The sequence below is a fragment of the Myotis nattereri genome (genome assembly GCF_964212035.1).
Source record: "Myotis nattereri genome assembly, chromosome: 18".
NCBI lineage: Eukaryota > Metazoa > Chordata > Mammalia > Chiroptera > Vespertilionidae > Myotis > Myotis nattereri.
Genome location: NC_138093.1, coordinates 36,513,054 through 36,532,553, shown reverse-complemented (window position 1 = coordinate 36,532,553; position 19,500 = coordinate 36,513,054). Strand labels below are relative to the sequence as shown.

Below are 19,500 nucleotides of genomic sequence, written 5' to 3'. Positions count from 1 at the left end.
AGTACTAGACATACACACAGTAAGAACAGCACAAGGTCTTAAAAGTGTCTTAAAAGAGGTCAGGATGAAGTGCTATAAAGTTTAAAAAAGGAAAAATCACATTAAAATGAAAAGTCATTTCATGGTTTTTATCGTTAGCTTCCCAAACACACCTGAATACTGTTTCAAAGCACCATATCTGGTACATCCTTTTTCCTTTACAAACAGGGCACAGACTTATAAAATCACACCTGTGCACAACTTACTGTATTCTTCCAAGCACAAGTGGGAGACATTCTGAACTAAATTCTAGTCCTAACTCTCACTAAATCACTTTAAAACCCTTGCCACTCTAGACCTCAGATTACAAATATGTAATAATAAAGTTGGGACAGTTAGGTTCCTTTTCAATTATAATCTTCTCTAATCAAGTCCTCTGATTAACCTAGTTCTCCCCAACACCTGCAACAATTACAGACATTCTCATTCAATTCCAAACTGCTACCTGTGTATCTCTAATATGACTATAGTCACATCAAGCACATGATTAAAAAATAATAGGCATTTCTATTGGCTTTTTTAAAAAAATATTTTTATTGATTTCAGAAAGGGAGAGGAAGAGAGAGATAGAATCAATGATGAGAGGGAATCATTGATTGGCTGCCTCCTGCAGGTTGGACCAAGCATGTGCCCACAACCTAGGCATGTGCCCTTGACTGGAATGGAACCTGGGACCCTTCGGTCCACATGCTGACGCTCTATCCACCGAGCCAAACCAGCCAGGGCTCTATTGGCTTTTCATTAATGTGGTAATATAAGCATGTTAATAAGGAAAATACTAGATGGTAATTGAGAAAATTATGATGGAGCTGAAAACAAGCATGGATCTTCTTTTGCATTCTTAAACTTGCTTCTGCTTTTCTGTTTTACTACTGATACTACTACACCTCATCTCAGTATTTACTCACCTCTTGCCTTTCTAATGTATAGTGAACAATGTTGTGAAGCAGTAATTCACAGCATTTGTTTTTATAGCACTCTAGATTAAGGACATAATAGCTCTCCACTGTTTTTGACCAATTTCAAATTCTTGCCTGGTATTCACAATTTCACATTTATCCATTTTGTTTTCCCAATTCCATAAGCTTCAAGAAACATGGAAGGGGGCGTGCAGGAGGCAGCCGATCAATGATTCTCTCTCATCAATGATGTTTCTCTCTCTCTCCCCCTCTCCCTTCCTCTCTAAAAACCAATAAAAAATAAAAATAAAAAACATGGATAACTCACTTTTTTTTATATCCCTGAGTTCAGAATAACTCATATGTTTATATGCAGTTAATTTTGTACTTTAATTTTTAAAGTTACAGAAGTCTTTTTGGCCAAAATTTATTACCAACTTGCATATATTTACAGAAAGCATAGTTGTAACTTGAGACAGTGTTTCCAAAATAAGGCAGGCTTAGTTTGGGGATACTTTAAGAAAGCAACTCCTGCCGAAACCGGTTTGGCTCAGTGGATAGAGCGTAGGCCTGCGGACTGAAGGGTCCCAGGTTCGATTCCGGTCAAGGGCATGTACCTGGGTTGTGGGCACATCCCCAGTGGGAGATGTGCAGGAGGCAGCTGATCGGAGTTTCTCTCTCTTCGATGTTTCTGACTCTCTGTCTCTCTCCCTTCCTCTCTGTAAAAAATCAATAAAATATATTTAAAAAAAAAAAAAAAAGAAAGCAACTCCTAAAGCTAAAAAAATGTAAAGGACTATGCTCTTTTTTAAAAGACAATTTTTAAAAGATATGCTTTTATTGATTTTAGAGAGGTAGGGAGAGGGAGAGATAGAAATATTGATGAGAGAGAAACATTGATCGGTTGCCTCCTGCATGCCCCCCAGTGGGGATCGAGCCCCCATCCTGGGCATGTGCCCTGACCAGGAATTGAACCAGTGACCTCCTGGTGATCCACTGAGCCACACCAGCTGGGCAAAAAGATATATATTTTAATCAAAGACACAGTATGTTATCCTACTCAGTCTTAGCACACAGCAAGCAAAATACTATATCAGCACTGTAATCATCCTAATTTAATGTATTTATCTCTAATTAATCTTACATATGTATATGACATGTAAAACATCTAGGACAGTGACAGACATGATAGGTGCTCAATAAATACTGGCTGTAATTAACAACAGATGAAAGGTCCAGTCAATAATGGAACAGGGGAGCTATTTGCTTCCCACCACTCTCACAGCAGTTTAGTATATCCTATGAAAAATGTGTGCTCAGTTTTAAACAATGGGTATTTACTATTTCTGTAATTAGCCGAGTTCCCCCCAGTTCTTTTTCCTTATATAAAGTAATTATATAAGGAATGCTACGCTTTGGTGGGCAGCTGCATGGAGTAAGTGGGAACATGAAAGTGTCCAGGAAACAAACGGCAAGCCACAAAACTCTCGCAGTAATTTACTTTATTTCGTGTGAGAAACAACAAATAAGAACAATGATTATAAAAAATCAATAAAAAGTGACATGCATTTTTGGAAAACCAGACAGTTTCTTTTCAGACTTTAAATTTCTGGGGACAGGGTACCTGCCCGGAAATTTAAAATGCAGGATGGTTTAGTTTGTGTGACGGAGTAAAAGATGCTATCTTATTTATTACATCTCACTCCTTTCTGACAAGAAGGATACAAAGGTAGTAGGGAAGAAAAGGATTAACATTGAAGGAATTTACTAAACAAATGTTCACCTTTGCATTTTCATTTGTTTCTTGAAAGAGCTAAGCTGGGAAAGCAAGTCCAATTGTGACCACAACTGTAAGATTGAGAGAATGAAAGGTCCTCAGAGGCAAAAAATAAAAAAAGTCAAGCTGAGACATTTATTAGCCCTAGAACACTTGATTTTAGGGCAGGGAAAGGTAAATGTCAATTTGAAAGGTAGCTAAGGAACATGTTAGAACATAAAGACTAATTCTTGGGGTTGGGGTGGAGGCTGAGGGGAATATGGTGACTGACCCTATACACACAAAGGGGGCCTTAGCGAAACTGCAGAGGACTGATCCTTAAACCAATCACATCTTTGCCAACCTCTGTCACCTGTGGAAGAGGAAACAGGAAAAAGTTAGGAGTTTGAGGGGTTGAGACGCCTAGAAAGCTTACTCCCTCCACTCTTCCATGAGCACAGTCAAGTGCTTCATTATTGTTAGTGTAGGACTGACAAAGAGCAGTGGGAGAAGCTCTAGCTGTATCCAGTATACTGCCTCAAGGCGGTAGGGGCAAATGCAAGAGAAAAAGGACCAATGTGCTTCTTCTCTTTCCCTTCCCCTCAATATCCTGGATGCATTTCTTGAGGACAGTACTTACTGTAGTGACTCTGCAGATTTGACCCTTGAATTCAGGGGAATAGCAGGCCCCACTGAGCGGACATTTTTCCACTGGTTTCCCACGGTAGATGGGCCGATAAGATGCAGCACAGATGTCGAAAGGGTTGTGCATGTCGTAATTAAGTTGGTAGGCATCTGTTGGGTTCTTCTCACAGGCTGCCAGGATTTTCCGGGTCTAAGAGAGGGAAGGCATATTTTATTTAAGCGTACTCAAAGCTTCACACAACTCAAATGATCTCATCTTTATGGTTTAGTAGTTTCTTTGGGGCAGGATGAAATTGCACTGAATTCAGAATACAACCTCTGTGCAGGACATGTATGAAGGGGTAATAATGACCATTCCTGTGGTATCAGGCTTTTCCTTCTCAACATCAAAGAAGTTGCCTGGATCTAGACCCATATTCCTCTACCAAGTCTGAGAATTATCAGGGTCGGGCCTGAGTTAGAACTGGCTTCCACTGCCCAAGAATGCTTTTGGAGAACACAATGGGACATATATGTGGAGGTTAGTGGTGGTGGTACTGGGAGATCTTGAGCTTAAAGTCAGGCATACGGTTATTTTCAGGTGCAGTGGAGCTATTCTAGGTTGCCAGTCACTCTCACACTGGTGCCATGTCTGAATAAGTTATTAGTTCAGTTTCCAGGAACAAAAGGGGATGCCCATGCCAGTAAGTAAAAAGAGTCAAATTTTGTGGCTGTTTTTGTTGAATATCATTCCGTTTATTCTGTTTATTTCAGCAGCAAGGGCCTTGGTCTACTACTCCCTCCATGTAAGAGCAGACCTGGTTCTTTTATGCTCATGGACGGAGTTCCTATCTACCTGTTGAGCAACCTCTGGCTTGGGCCCAAGTTCCAACAGGCGCCGAGCAAAGGTGGCAGCTGTTTTAAAGTTCTTGAGCTTGAAGAAGAGGTTGAGGGCTGTCCGCAGCACCAGGATCATGTGCACAGGCTGCAGGTTTGAGTGGGTGAAATAGGCTGCCATCTGGTGGACAAAAAGAGGAACACATGAGAGGCTGATGCTACTGTTGAGATAGGTCACACATAGCTGGTACACATGCATTTAAAAAAACCACACAAATAAAAACAGGACTGGTAAAAAGCAGGGAAGTCTTCTGCTTCCTAGGTATGGAAGACTGATGAGATGAGGAAGAAGGGTGGAGAAATGCATTCTCTTCTCAGAGAAATGGGACCAAATTTCTCTTATTCCCCAGATTGAGATCTGGGTTCAGACGTAATGGAGGGAAAAGGGAAGGAAACCTCTTTACTGCTCAGAGGGCCACAGATCCTACCTCACAGGTGCGTTTCTGCTGTTCCAGACTCTCCTTGGGCAGCTTCTTCCTTTCTATCTCCATGGATAAACCCACAATGTACTCACGGCAAATGGTGATGAGCTGTTGGGCCTGAAGCAAGGGGCAAAGGAAGATCATGGTACAGAGGCAGGAATGTGGGGGTGCCCATGACTAGGACAAGTAGGAGACCCCTCCTAACCTCTGCAATCTCCTGTTTATTGTCCACAACAAGGAGCGGCACGCTGAGTAAAATGGAACGGAATTTTTCCACTGCCTCCTCAAACTTGCCCACTGTGGTGAGCTGGTAGCACAGTTGCAACCGTTGGATGAGGTCATTAAGTTTCAGGCCCACAGCTGGTACACCATTCTTCAGTCCTGCATCCTTCCTAAAAACGGAAAAGCAGGAAGAAGATAGACAATGATTAGGAGCCCACTGGGACTCAACTACTTTTTCTGGCAACATAATCACTGTGAAAGCATAACCAAACCTCACAGAGTGCCAAGCCAAAAATCTTTCCCTATCAGGAAACCCCAACTTTGGAGAAATTGTGACTGTCCCTGAGGCTACCACCTGAAATATCTAAACCATGTTGGAACAGCTAAAAGTCAGGAACAAGAGGCCTTACCAATTACGATTAGGGTAGCCATACATGGAGGGCAGGCAGGGCAGAGCCTGATAGGTGGTACGGCCTCGGGCGTAGGTCTGCATGAAGAGTTGCTTGTAGGGGCCAAACTGAGTTACCCCCACCTGGTCGTGAAGGAGCTGAAATACAGGAAGCAAGAAACATAAGGATGTTCCTCCTACCTACCACTTAAAAACCAATTACCTTGGGCAAGGTACTTAACTTCTCTGTACTCGTTTCCCCACCTGTAAATTACACTACTTATAGGACCTACCTCACTTAACAATACCTATGAAAGCATTTAGGATAGAGCCTGGCACACAGTGAGTAAGTGTTAGGTGTTACAGTTGTGGTGGCTGTTATCATTGCTATTGAACACATGCTTAGTGTTCAAAACATGTACCTGCTCATGAAGGGATGCTTACTTCACTGACGTGAGCCAGAAAGCAGGCTATAAAATGAGTGGAAGATGCTGGAAGGACTCACCTAGGAGATTACTAAGCCAAATGGAAAGCGGGTAAGAGGAAGGCCTTATGAGATAAGTTTCCTCAGTTAAGACCAAGGGTTTCCATGGTAAATACATGCCTGTGCCCTTGTGGGTGGGATAATTTCCATTTGGGTGAGTCAACCATCTCCCTGGGACTCTGGTTGAGACACACTCAACAAAAGCCCAAGTTACTTTAAGACTTACCCTCATGGCGGTTTCAAAAGATCCTGCCAGGATGTGATCAACTGGAAGCTGAGAGTTATTGCACCAGGTCTAACAAAAAAACAGAAAACCCAAGCCCAGTGAAAGCTTGTTCTTACTCTTCCCAAACTATCCTACTCTGCATCAATACTCCTGACACATCAATCAATGATCGCCTGCTCAGAAACACTCATCCCCACAGGGCTGCCTCCCTGCTTACCTGAGTTGGGCTGGTTCCCTTGGTGGGGGGCACAAAGAACCCATCCTCAGCCCCACCAGCTGCAGGGGGTATATCCTATGGGAAAAACAGTGAGTGAGTCACTACTTTTTTCAAGCATTCTGTCCTGATAAATCTGAACAGAGCATGATACCTGGTTCCCAGTCTCTACTGGAGAGGAGGGGTAGTGGCTGTGGGAAAAGACACTCAAAATGGGAGCAGCTTTACAAGTAACAAAATGATACACCAAAGCGTGCTGACAAAAAGCCTGCTGCCTTCCCATAAGCTGCTGTGGGCACAACCCTGGTTATCTCATTCTTTCTTCTTTCAAATGGGAGACAAAGCATCAGATTAGGAGGGTCTAGACCCCCTTCCTTTTGGGGACCTCAGGACGGGGTGGTGATGGTGGGTGGGCAATAAGGCCACTGGCTTCCACAGGGAGAAGAGTGAGAACTTTGCAAGGGTAAGAATTCCACATACCAGCTCAGGCGGGAGCTCCAGATCTTCTTCTACCTCCCAGCCACCTCCTTCTTCCTGTCCCTTCCCAAGAGCGTCATCCCCCAAACTGTCTGAAGCCTCCACAAACCCATCTGTAAGAAAAGCCCAAGCTCAGAATAGATCCTGGTAGTGACAAAATCTTAGCCAAAGAAAAGCAAAATGTTGAGATCCTTATTAGTCCCATGGTTTGGAACCCTGCAGAACTGCCCAAGCCCACTCCAGGGGACACATCTGCTCAGACCAGTCCTAGAATAGTATTCTTACCTTCATCCAGCTGCAGCTCTGCATCCTCTCCCCAGCCCTCGGTACCAACAGTGTCAATGTCAATGTCAGCAGCCAGTGCTCCTCCCTTCCCTGCAGAGGAAAGGACAAACAGAAGCTGGTTACAGTCAGGCAAGTGTGAGATGTGGCCTCCTCTGCAGGCAGCTGAATCCTTACAAAAGCAGGTGATAAGGATCTGTCTCCTTATTGTTTTTGTTCATTATTTATAATATATAAATTATGCTTTCAGTAGGTTTCACAGGGAGAGGGAACAGAAAAGAGGGAAAAAACTGGCCTTCCAGCTGCCCAAAACTGCCTCTTAATCATTTAACTTACCAACCTTTGGCTACAAACTTTAGAATTTCTTACTGAGATCTTTGCTAAGTTATCACTATAGTGTGCACAGGGCATGAGGACATAGGGTTGGTTAGAGGAGCAGAGCTGGGAGCAAAATGCCTAAGGGTCTACTTAAGCTGTAAGTCAGGAGAAATGACTTAGTAGACATATCCAAGAAGAAAGGAGGAGAGTTAAGGGTGGGTGTGGTGGCACACATCTGCATATACCCACATGACAGAATTTGAGGTAACTGAATTTATACTTTTAACATTGTACGTCATGAGTGATAAAATACTCAATGGAGAGTATTACTATATATATGGTAAAACCTAAGGAAATACACCAAAATGCTAGTAGTGGTTGTTAGAAGCATGAACTAAGACATCTCTCTTTTTCCCCACCTATTTTCCAAATGTTAAGGATCTCATAACGTTTTTTAGATTTTAAAACACTGTATACCATAACTCTGGCATCTCAGTGCTCCATGAGGTTTCATACAGAAAAAAAAAGGACAGATGAAAAGGAGAGGAGAGCCGATGGTACTCCCCAGGACAGTTCTCCACAAAACAAACAACAATATGGGAGCAGTGAGCACTTACCCTTGCTGGCAATGGAGCCTTCAAAGAACCCTTTGGACACAGTCAATAAGGGCCAATTGGTATCCAATGGCATGATAGGTGCAGGTGGCTGGAGCAACTTGGCATTAGGGTCAATATCTGGAATCTGAAAGGTAGAAGAAGATTAAAAGCAAACAACTCTCAGGAATCATGCAGGGGATAGTTACAGACCCTCAGTTAGGACAGGGACATTTGTAGGTTTAAAATGCCCCAAGATTGCCAGGCTGGTGTGGCTTTGTGTTGACCCATGAACCAAGAGATCACGGGTTCGATTCTTGGCCAGGGCACATGCCTGGCTTATAGGCTCAATCCCCAGTAGGGGGAGTGCAGGAGGCAGCCAATGTTTCTATCTCTTTATCCCTCTTCCTCTAAAAAAAAAAAAGAAAAAAAGAAAAAAAAATCAATAAAAACATATTTTAAATGACCCAACCCCTGCCTATGTTTCTCAGTGGTTAGAGCGTAGGTGTACACATTGGAGGGTCGTGGGTTTGATTTCCAGTCAAGGACACATACCTGGGTTTCAGACTTGATCCCGGACCCTGGTTGGGGTGCGTGTGGGAGGCAACTAATCGATGTGTCTCTCACATCAGTGTTTCTCTCTTTCTTTCCCCTCCCTTCTACTCTCTCTAAAAATCAATGGAAAAAATATCCTCATTCCTTGGGTGAGGCTTAAAAAAGAACACAAACGTCCCAAGATTCCAGAGTTAATCAGAGACACTCATGTAAAGACTCACTGTCTCCTTCTCTGGGTCAAATGTCTCCTTCAGGCTCTCAGCTTCTTCATCTAAGCCATGGGTAGCAGCTGTGAGATAAGCCAGTGACTCTGTAGAGAAAACGGACTGTGGTTCAGGTACATCCAAGTGAATGCTGCTGTGGGTAGGCAGACTCAAAGATGCCTCCCCAGTAATCCCTGCCTCCAGGTACTCAAGTCCTTGCATTATCCCATCCCCTTAAGTGTGGCTGGACTTGTTGACTTGCTTCTAATGAACAGAACATCATGGCAGAAGTAATGAGACATCAATCCTGAGATTAGGAAACAAATACTGTAACTTCCACCTTGGGTGCCCTCTCTTGTTCACTTGCTCTGAGGGAAGCTAGCTGTCGTGAGTTGCACTGTGGAGAAGCAGAAAAATGCCATCTCCCAGCCAACAGCCAGCAGGGACCTGAGGACTGCCTATGCCACGTAGTGAGCGCCGGAGCGGATGCTCCCCCACATGAGCCTTGAGATGTCTGCAACCTTGGCCAACACCTGGATTGCAGCCTCATGAGAGACACTAAGCCATGCTGAATATGAAAACAGTCAATGTTTGTCATTCTAAACTACTAAGTTTGGGTGCAATTTGTTACATAGCAACAGATAACTAATACAGTGCTTATCTTTAAGATCTATCATTAATGTTGATGAGAACCTGGGAATCACTGCTGACTCCTCTGTTAAACATCCCACATCTAGTCCTTCAATAAACCATGTTGATTCTACCTTTATCATTGGTCACCCCTTCACTGCTAGCACATTGGTCCAAACCACATCTTGTACATTTCTTGTTCCCTGACGTATCTCACATGCTAGTATAATGCTTGGTATACAGTGACATTTAAAAAATATCCCTTGAATATATAAACAAAGAATAAATGAGCAAAACCTCCAGAATTGAATTAAAAGAATAAAATTCGAATGGCATCTAACGAACTGCATTAACTAGGGTGCCTGCTCTAGGACCTTTTACAACTTCTAACTCCTCCATGACTATTAAATATGATCCTAAGAGTGCTTGGACAGACTGAATATCCTGGCTGTGCCTCCATTTGGCTTTGAAGAAAGTCTCTGAGCGTGGTAGGAGCATATTGTCTCTTCTGAAAAACTGCCAATGAAGGCAAATCCCTCTCTACTACACCAGATAACTCACATGAAGAGGAAATACTTCCTAAGGCCTGAAGGAACAGGGGAGTCTGGGTGGATACTCACTCTGCCCACAGTTCTTTAGGATCCGCACCCGTTCTGACACATCACCCAGGTACAGGGCATTCTGATAATGGCCACTCATGTCCTTTCGGATCTCAGCTGTACCAAGTCAGTAACAGACACCAAGTTAGGTCTTCTCTCTTAAATTCTCTCTCCTCTCTAGCTTCCTCCTTCCCCCAAGGACCCCTCTTCCCATCCTTAGTTTCTGGGGCCTCACCAATCTTCATCATCTTGCGAAGTTTCTCTAAGTTGCCAGTGATAAGATAGAGGAAGGAAAGTTTGTCAAAGTTTTTGGTGCGCTGATAACACATTTCCACAATCTGGTGGTTCCCCTGTAGCAAGGCCACTTCTCCCAGCTTTTCCCAGCAGTTCTTGTCATCCAGTGCTTTGGCTGCTTCCAGAGCAATCTAAAGAATCCCCAGGGTCAGAGTTAACAGGATGGGCACTGTGGCTCCAAGCCAGGACTACAGTCAGGGTCTGCCTCTAAATACACCTCCCAAGGAACTTTCAGTCACACCTAACTTTCAGCCTAATTGTACTGAAAATCCTATCAACAAATATAACCCCTATGGAGCCATGGATAGAAGAATTACATCACATTGTCATCAGAAATTTAGTTTTTACAAAATTACTGCTTAGCAGTTGTTGATTCCATAGAGCCAAATCTTTCTTAGCTATGTTACTAGTATTTCCGACCTGCCAAGTCTAAAGGTCCACAGGGGCTTCAGGAAAGACAGAAGAAATAATAAAAGAAGGAAGCTCTAAACTGAAAAGTCTACATTCCTAAGCCCTCTCCCCATTTAAAAATAATGCCTACAGACTCTAGGGCCCGACAGTTAATGAGTACTCTTTCATCTAAGCAGCCAATCAGCAAGTCAAATGTCAAGAAAGTAGATTTTTCTAATCCCATGCTATCTTGCCCCTATTCTAAATTTACTGAATTCAAACTAACTGAGCATAAACAGAAGTGCTGTGGCAGAAGCAGACAGGAAAAAGTAGAAACGGACAAACAGCAACAGAAAGATGGTTATAGCTAACAACTAAAAAAACAAAAACAAATCCAAATTCTATTATACTTGCTAAAGAAGCAAGCCCAGAATAATGCCTTCCTAATGCCACTCTAACCCTTACCTTCTCACATTGTTATGGAGCTTATAACCACATTGTTCTCACCTCAATGTTTCCACACTCCAGTGCCAGACTAAAGCGAGTTTTCTCGTCCTTGACAAAATGCAGTGCCACTTCAGGATAGCCCTTCTTCTGGAGATAAGCAATAATAGACTGGCCTACTAGTTTGGCATTTCTCACCATGTGCAGTACCTAGACATTTGGGGCGGGGTAGGATAGGAAACAGATTACTTATAGGAAAAAAGGAATGCTTCCCATCTCAATACTCCTGGCATGTTTTCTTCTTTCATACCTCATCGTATTTTCTGTTGATCAGGGCCAGCTTGAACTTGAACTCGGTAGGATCAATGGTGAGCACACGAGGACGACACTCCCTATCTAGGCAATATACATTGTTGCCCTTCACCCTTGTGACATAGATGGGTAAATCCAGAGTTCGAATGATCCCATAGTCCCTAAGAGGAGTCAGAGAGCACAACTTCCAGTGAGTGAGGGGGAAAATCCAGCCTATAAAGAGATGGAACAAGCCTAGACACAGCCTTTTATCTTCTCATTACCCATTTGTCTAGTGCCATTTGCACAATGGTATAGATGGGAAGTGATTCAAAACAGAGCAGAATTAAATGTCATGCTTATTTATTTTATTCTTTATTATGAAGTGGGAAAGATAGAGCAAATAGTATGATTTTTCTTCATAAACTATTTAGGAGTTAACAAACATGGCAATAGGAATCCGACCTAAAGTTAACTGAAGTTCTGATATATAATCACTAGGCCACTATGGATAATTAATTCCTTCCTTATAAGGTATAAGAGAAAGTAGAAGAGAGATAGATGTGAAGAGTTCTGACACACACACAAAAAAAGATAAAAAGCATAAAATATTTTAAACTGAATGAAAACACAAAATTAAAACTTACAAGTATAAACAACATAATATTTGATGGATAATTTATAATATTAGATGCATATGCTGTATTAAAAGAAATACTAAATGTATATATTAGGAGAAAAACTAAAAATTAATAAGCACGCGTCTCAAAAAATTTTTCTAAAAGTTAAACCAAATAATGTACTTAGAAGAAAATAATAGCCCTAGCTGGTTTGGCTCAGTGGATAGAGCATCAGCCTGTGGACTGAAGGGTCCTGGGTTCGATTCCAGTCAAGAGCACATGCCCAGGTTACAGGCTCGATCCCAAGTAGGGGGCGTGCAGGAGGCAGCCGATCAATGATTCTCTCTCACCATTGATGTTTCTATCTCTCTCCCTCTCCCTTCCTCTCTGAAATCAATAAAAATATATATTTTTTTAAAAAAAGAAAGAAAATAATAAAGCCAAAGGTAGAAATTAAGAAACTGAAAAAATACAATAGAGAAGTTTAATAAAGGCAAAAGGTGGATAAAACTGATAAAACCTCTTTGAGACTAATTAAGAAAAAAAGAGGTCTGACACACAAAGAAATGATAAAAAGCATAAAATATTTTAAACTGAATGAAAAGAAAAAGTTTACAAAATTAAAACTTACAGGTATAACTAACATAATATTTGATGGATAATTTATAGTGTTAAAGATACTGAGTCCCCTATACCTCAAGCCATACACAAAAATAAACTTCAGGTAGATGGACCTACCTACAAAAGGCAAAACTATAAAAACTCTACAAGAGAATAAAAAGAATACCTTTATGATCTTGGCGTCAATAAAGAGTTTTTAAATAGGATAAAAAGTTCAATACCCATAAAGGATAAGATTCACAGATTCAACTACATTAGGAACTTCTGCTCATTACTAGTAATAAAAGTTATCATAATGAGAGTCAAAAGACATGCCACAGAATGGGAGGAGATACTGATATCTGTAATACATAGTCCTGACAAAAGACTGATACTCAAATACAGTTGACCTTTGAACAACACGGGTTTGAATTATGCAGGTCTAGTTACACAGATATTTTCAATAAATACTGTAAATGTATTTTCTCCTCCTTGATTTTTTTAAATAAAATTTTTTCTCTAATTTACTTGATTAAAGACTACAGTATATAATACATATAACATACAAAATATGTGTTAATCAACTTATTTACATTATCAGTAAGGCTTCTTGTTAACAGTAGGCTATTACTGGTAGTAGTTAAGTTTTTGGAAAGTCAAAAGTTAAGCAAGGAATTTCAACTTCGTGGGGGGTGGTGCCCCTAGCCACAGCTTTCAAAGGTCAAGTGTATATAAAGAACGCCTACAAATGATCAAGGATAACTCATTAAAAAGAAGAAGAAAGGACATGAATGGAATTCAAAGAAGAGGAAATCCTGATGGATGGCCAAATGAAAAGTTGCTTAATCTTATTAGGAATCAGAGAATAGCAAAGTAAAATTACACTGAGATATTGTTCCACACCCACCAGATAAACAAAAATCCGTCTGACAAAGGAAGGTGTTGGACAAGATGACAAGCAAGGAAACTTTTACAGTACAACCACTTTGGAAAGAAAATTCACATTACCTAGTAAATGTAAAGATATGCATACCCTATGACCCTGCAGTGTTTGCTCTGGGTAGATACCTAAGAAAAATATATGTGCATATGCACCAGAAACATGTAAAAGAATATTTAAAAGAACATTGTCCCATAATAGCCCAAAACTAGAAATGACTCAAATATTCCTCTAGAACTGATAAAATGTGGTATCTACACTAATAAAAGAGAAAAATGGTAATTGGCGTACGGCGATACCGTTTTCATTGGCTAATCAGGGCTATATGCAAATTAACTGCCAACTAAGATTGGCAGTTAACTGCCAACTAAGATTGACAGTTAACTGCCAACAAGATGGCGGCTAATTTGCATATGTAGGCACAATGCAGGTAGGCGAAAGGGAAAGCAGGAAGAAGCCCCCTGCCACTGACAGTGATCTGAAACCCAGGGGGGAGCTAAGAGCTGGGGGCCCTGCCCCCCCCAGCCATGATCGGAGAATCAGGCGCCTTTGCCGCCCTGGCCAGTGATAGCAGGAAGTAGGGGTGGAGCCAGCGATGGGAGCTGGGCACGGTCGAAGCTGGCGTCCCAGGAGCTAGGGGTCCCTTGCCTGGGCCTAAAGCGAAGCCCACGATCGCGGCGCCCCCCGCTGCCACTGCAGGTCCCCACTGCCCGGGCCGGACGCCTAGGCCAGAGGCGTTAGGCCTGGGCAGGGGCGGAGCCTGCAACCGCGGGGAGCTGGGGGTCCCCTGCCCAGGCCTGACACCTCTGCCGGAGGCCTCAGGCCTGGTCAAGGGGCCGATCCGGTGATTGGTGATCGGAGGGTGATGAGGGTCAACTCCTCTGGCCGAGGCATCAGGCCTGGGTGGGGGGCAGAGCCAGGGATTGGGGGGATATGATGGTCCCCTTGCCCAGGCCTGAAGCCTGGGTCAGAGGCGTCAGGCTTGGGCGGGGGGTGGAGCAAGCGATCAGAGGGAGATGGGGGTCCCCTGCCCAGGCATGATTCCTGGGCCAGAGGCCTCAGGCCTGGGCGGGGGCCAGAGCCAGTGATCGGGGGGAGATTGGGGTCCCCTGTCCAAGCCTGACACCTCTGGCGGAGGTGTCAGGCCTGGGCAAGGTGCCGATCAGGCGATCGGAGGGTGATTGGGGTCAACGCCTGAGGGCTCCCAGTATGTGAGAGGGGGCAGGCTGGGCTGAGGGACACTCCCCCCACCCCCCACACACACACCCAGTGCACGAATTTCGTGCACCGGGCCCCTAGTATTTGTATAATAGAATATTATACAACAATGAAATAAATAATATTAAAGCTACATCATGGATGAATGAATCTTAAACAAAATATTGAACAAAGCAAAATATGAAATAATATATTCAGTATGATTTTATTTACATGATGTTCAAAACCAGGAAAAATTAAGTCATATTATTTTAAGACACAAACTGAGTGATAAAATCACAAAGAAAAACAAAGAAGAAATTATCATAAAAGTCAGAATAATGTTATCTTTGGGTGGAGAATGAAGGGGGTTGTCATCAATAATGACCAAAGGGCTTCTGGAGTGTCAGAACTGTTCTATTTCTTGACTTAGGCAGCAGTTGTACAGATGTTTACATAACTATTTGCTATTCTCTCTCTATAAAATCTGTATAATTTTCTATATATGTGTCGTATTTCACAATTCTAAAAGAGTTGAACAAAGAATGTTCGGATGCCCCTAGCACATGTATGTCTAATATGTTAGACAAAGCTTTTCCATGAAGAAAGTTCAGGGAGGAGTTCAGTTACATCTCTTGAGACAGGACAGTGATTTCAAGAAGCCACCTTCTCCCAAACTGTATCTTAGATAAAGTAACTTACCCAGTGGTGACAGCATATTTGATGTGGTTGCTTGTCGTATAGATAAATACCCCACTCTCATCCCAGGCCCCACTCTTGACACGAATGTTCTCATGAATGTTACACAGAGCCTCCAGTTTGCGGTTACAGATCACAATGGCTGTAAGAGGCAAAGGGGATGAGTGCTCTGCTAGATAGGGTGAATGGATTTACAGGGATAGGGAGGGAAGGACTGGCTTCCACATCAGGGTGGATATAATGCAGACTTACCATGTTTGGCCAGTAGAGCTACATGGGACATGTCTGCTGACCAGATAACATATTTCACCTTGGAAATCTTCACAGATGCCAGAGTTCTGGGACCAAAAGAGAAGGGCAAACATGAGTACACCTGATTTCTTTGTCCCAGGTTAAGACCTACCTTCTTCCCATCTCCAAATTAAGTAAACTTCAATTTCTTAAAGAGTACCAAAGAGACATTCTCTGTATTGTAACTTAGTGACTTAAACATTTTAGCTCACACTGTACACTTCCTCCTTCTTCAACTCCCTCATTAATGGGCCTTATTTCCATTATTAGGGATTTGTATATGATTGGGGTCCCCTGTCCAAGCCTGACACCTCTGGCGGACCACTTGACTATAAGCCCCTTCAAGTACAGAAACTGCATTTTTCATCCCTAAGTCCCTAGCATTCTACATCCCAAGAGCATTCTTTGTTCAGGTTCTAAAAATAAATAAGCCCCTTATTATAATGTTATGCATATGTACAGGATGGAGAGTCACACAGGAGAAACACAGCTTGGAACCGTAGCCCAAGAAGCGATCAAGCCAAGAGGCAAACTCACTTGGGGGAAAAAGCTCCCACTAAAGACGTCTACTCTCCCCCACTACACGCCTGTCTGCTTAGGGGCACCCGACACGTTACCGCTTCTGCTGCACGTCAAAGAGTGTGATGGACTCTGCGTCTCGAAGCAGGAGGTTGCCTGTGCCGGCGTAAAAGATCTCATCACAGTTGGGCACCTGAACTTTTTTGGTGATTTCATTCTTTAGATTCTTGATCAGAAGCTGAAATGACAGTTAGAGGGGGCTTAAGAGAAGAGTGTGTATATAAAATGACAACAGCTGACAATGTCCCTCGCCCATTGTTTCTTAGCTTCAATAAACGAGGCTTGGTGTGTTTTTTCCTGTCCAGGTTAATCAGCAGTCTTGGTAAACTCTCCAACCAAGATTCTCTCCAAGGGCCCTGATAGCTTTTTTTATTTTCTGTTTTGTGTGTTTTTTTAATTGAAATATCCTGAGAAGTCCAATAAAGTCTTAATTCCTCAATCAACCAAAGAAAGAGAACAGTGCTTCTGGGCTTAAATTTGTTTAATATTTTGAGAGAGCTTTGTTTATATTGTTTAGGGCCTATGACATTTTAAGTACCAATGGAGGCAGTAGGATAAGGTCAACTCCTCATCTAGACCACCTTTTTCAAATCTGATGTTGTCAAGGGTGACTTCAGCTTGGTTCTTAAGCCCAGGGCCACAGTAACCCAATCGAATCAATTTTAAGTCCATTTTTCCAAAGGGGGATTGAGATAGGGCTAAGGATAGCGGTAGAGCTGATACACAAGGATTACAGTTGCTTAGGGGAGAGTAAGAAGGGAAAAATGCTCTTTATCCTGCAATACAAAAGCCACTGCTATCATACTCCCCAAATTAGGTTCCCCTTTTAGTCTTGACTCACTGAGTGCATCCGATCTAGGACAGCAAACCGATTTCGAGCAACCCAAACAGCTGTCAGGCCCGAGGATCGTTTCCCTTCAGGAGCTGAGAAGAACAAAACCAAAGGGCGGGAGCATGTGGTGAGCCACTGGCAGGTGACAGAGTCAGGTGCCATGGAGCTGCCAGTCTGGCTGCCATGTTGGCTTTGCCAGTTCAGCTGCTTCATAACTAATTCAGCCATAACCGGGGGCTGTTGTCAGTGACTTTCTCCCATCAGTCCCCTCCAAACTCCAACCTCTACCCCTGCCAAGCCTCTTTTCTCTAGGCCAAGTGACTGCATTTCAGCCAACACCATGTACTGGCAGAAGGACTGCCCATCTTGGGAGGCAGCACACTCCATCAAGCTAATGAGCAGGGCCGCGCCGGCCAAGCTGTTGGCACACTGCAAGCAGCCTGCCAGTGTCATAGGACCTCCTATCTCCACAAGCTGCAGTGGAGACAGAGCCTCCTCCCCAGGATGCAGCTGCTCTGCTGCTTTTAACATGCAAATGCAGACCTCCTCCTAGAGCAGGGCGGGGCAGAGCACTCCAACAACATCTATGCTGGGCAGTACTTAGCACCAAGTTGTTGCTCCGAAGACTTCCCATTACTCTGAAGAAAGTTACCAAATGTTCCCCAGTTCCCAAACATTTCACTGGCTGATTAGAATTCTGCAGGGCACTCCACTCTCTGGAAAACTTCAAGAAAGATATGCCAAGGAGTGTGCAGCAATATTCTCTGATCTATTAGCATCAGCAGAAAACTGGACAGAATGTGCTGGCCAGCCTTGCTTTGTACATCTCTGGCGCCTGGGGGGAGGGAGTCGGAGGGAGGCTCTTTACAAAACTAATTCTTAGGACAGCCTACGCTCTCACTTTCTAGGAGCCAGGGAACCTCACTATCCAGGCTTTCGGTCTTCTTCCTCTCAGCTGCCTACCACTGGAAGGCACCTTTACTTCTTTACTAATTATCATCTCCCTCAAAAGATGGAGAAGAGAAAATAAAAGTGGCAAGATGAAACTAAGGTATCTTAAACTCAATTCACTGTAAACACTTGGGGGGGGGGGGAAGCAAGGGGTGAATAGGGAGGGACCAAATCACAAAACTCAGTCAAAAATGGCTTAACTGATTAATTTATAGAAGAGACTTTGCTTTATTAATACCAAAGACATATAGGCTTTTTCTTTTCTTGCCATAACCACAATAAGAACAGAGCTAGAAAAATATTTCTCAGAATTTGCTGATGGGGTCTAAACTATCATGAAAGTATGCTAGTACAAGTGGGGACCTGAGGAATAAACCTGACCTATAAAACAACTGGAGGAAGTGCACTGACAGGAGCATTAGAAAGACTCAAATCTATTCTGACAATGTTTTGTCAGCAAGTTCTAATAGTAAGGACACCAACAAGATATGGTGGTGATGGAAGAGGTAGGCAGGGGTCTCAGCTGGATCCTGGAATCCCTGGTGGAATGTGGGGCTGTTAGCAGGCTCATCTTTTTGACAAGCAAAAGGAAGCAAAGCGGATCTGGATGTGGATGGGAGCATAAATCCCTAGTCCCAGGATGAGACATTGCAAGATTGGAACCACATTTTAAATAAATGAAATTTCCAGGGTGAAAGTCATATCAGCTGGCAATAAACTAGGATGACATGCTGTGCTGAAAGAGAATATGGAGAGTTTCTAATAACCAAATTATAAAATATATATATCTAGCTGGAGTAATAAAATGGAAGAGGAACATGAATATTTCACACCATGGTCGCCTGTGATGCAATTGTCAGTGCCACCTGCCACAGCCCTGAGTGATGTGGCCACAGCCTGAGGATGGAATGTGAAAAATTCAAAGAGGAGGGATGATGTGGGAGGGGAGAGCTGGAAGTAGAGTTGGGGAATAAAGAGAACACATACCATCAGGATTCTGAGAGTCAGCATCCTTGGGGATGGTGTATAGGTCATAGGTACTATTCTCTAAATTGCTGGCTCTCTGTAGAAGGAGAAAATTAAACTATTAGTAAGCGGCACCCAAGATATTAGTTTATTCTGACAGAGAAAACAGTATGAATACACAGACAACAACATGAAACTATACTTTTCTCATCCTTCACCCCAATGGCATTTGAATATTTCCATAGCTAAAACTTATAGGGCTTGTTGCCAAATAACTCAGCATTCCTGTCACTTCATTTTTCTTTTATCCTCCAAAGATGCAGATATTACTTGAATGAAAACAAGGACTGCTCTCTATTCCACAAATTAATAGACTAAGACCCCAATATTCCAGTGCCCCAGCTAAGTATACTCAGCAACTTAAAAGTGTATTTGAAGGGAAAAAAAGACATAAAAGAAAAGACTTTAAAGAAAATTGCCAGGAGGAAGATATGGGACTGTTAGATACTGAAAAATAACTGCAGCCTGGCAGGCGCGGCTCAGGTGGTGGAGTGCTGACCTATGAGCCAAGAGGTCAC

General features: G+C 42.9%; 1 protein-coding gene across 2 annotated transcripts in view; it reads right to left on the bottom strand.

Moving 5' to 3' along the window:
• Window positions 1-2,423: 2,423 nt before the first annotated feature.
• The window catches only part of COPA (COPI coat complex subunit alpha), a 40,914-nt gene continuing 23,837 nt past the window's right edge, over window positions 2,424-19,500 (bottom strand). The window contains exons 13-33 of one of the 2 annotated variants that reach the window (XM_081112416.1): window positions 18,944-19,019; window positions 17,015-17,097; window positions 16,212-16,351; window positions 15,556-15,641; window positions 15,307-15,472; window positions 11,267-11,429; window positions 11,020-11,166; window positions 10,064-10,253; window positions 9,850-9,945; window positions 8,618-8,706; window positions 7,866-7,989; window positions 6,934-7,023; window positions 6,652-6,761; window positions 6,175-6,249; window positions 5,958-6,026; window positions 5,270-5,406; window positions 4,843-5,029; window positions 4,644-4,754; window positions 4,175-4,336; window positions 3,335-3,529; window positions 2,424-3,067 (exon numbers count right to left, since the gene is read on the bottom strand). In XM_081112416.1, the coding sequence (XP_080968542.1) occupies window positions 3,008-3,067; window positions 3,335-3,529; window positions 4,175-4,336; window positions 4,644-4,754; window positions 4,843-5,029; window positions 5,270-5,406; window positions 5,958-6,026; window positions 6,175-6,249; window positions 6,652-6,761; window positions 6,934-7,023; window positions 7,866-7,989; window positions 8,618-8,706; window positions 9,850-9,945; window positions 10,064-10,253; window positions 11,020-11,166; window positions 11,267-11,429; window positions 15,307-15,472; window positions 15,556-15,641; window positions 16,212-16,351; window positions 17,015-17,097; window positions 18,944-19,019 (2,556 nt within the window). In that variant the 3' untranslated portion in view covers window positions 2,424-3,007. The remainder of the gene's footprint in view (window positions 3,068-3,334; window positions 3,530-4,174; window positions 4,337-4,643; window positions 4,755-4,842; window positions 5,030-5,269; window positions 5,407-5,957; window positions 6,027-6,174; window positions 6,250-6,651; window positions 6,762-6,933; window positions 7,024-7,865; window positions 7,990-8,617; window positions 8,707-9,849; window positions 9,946-10,063; window positions 10,254-11,019; window positions 11,167-11,266; window positions 11,430-15,306; window positions 15,473-15,555; window positions 15,642-16,211; window positions 16,352-17,014; window positions 17,098-18,943; window positions 19,020-19,500) is intronic. The other variant, XM_081112417.1, reaches the window with a different exon arrangement.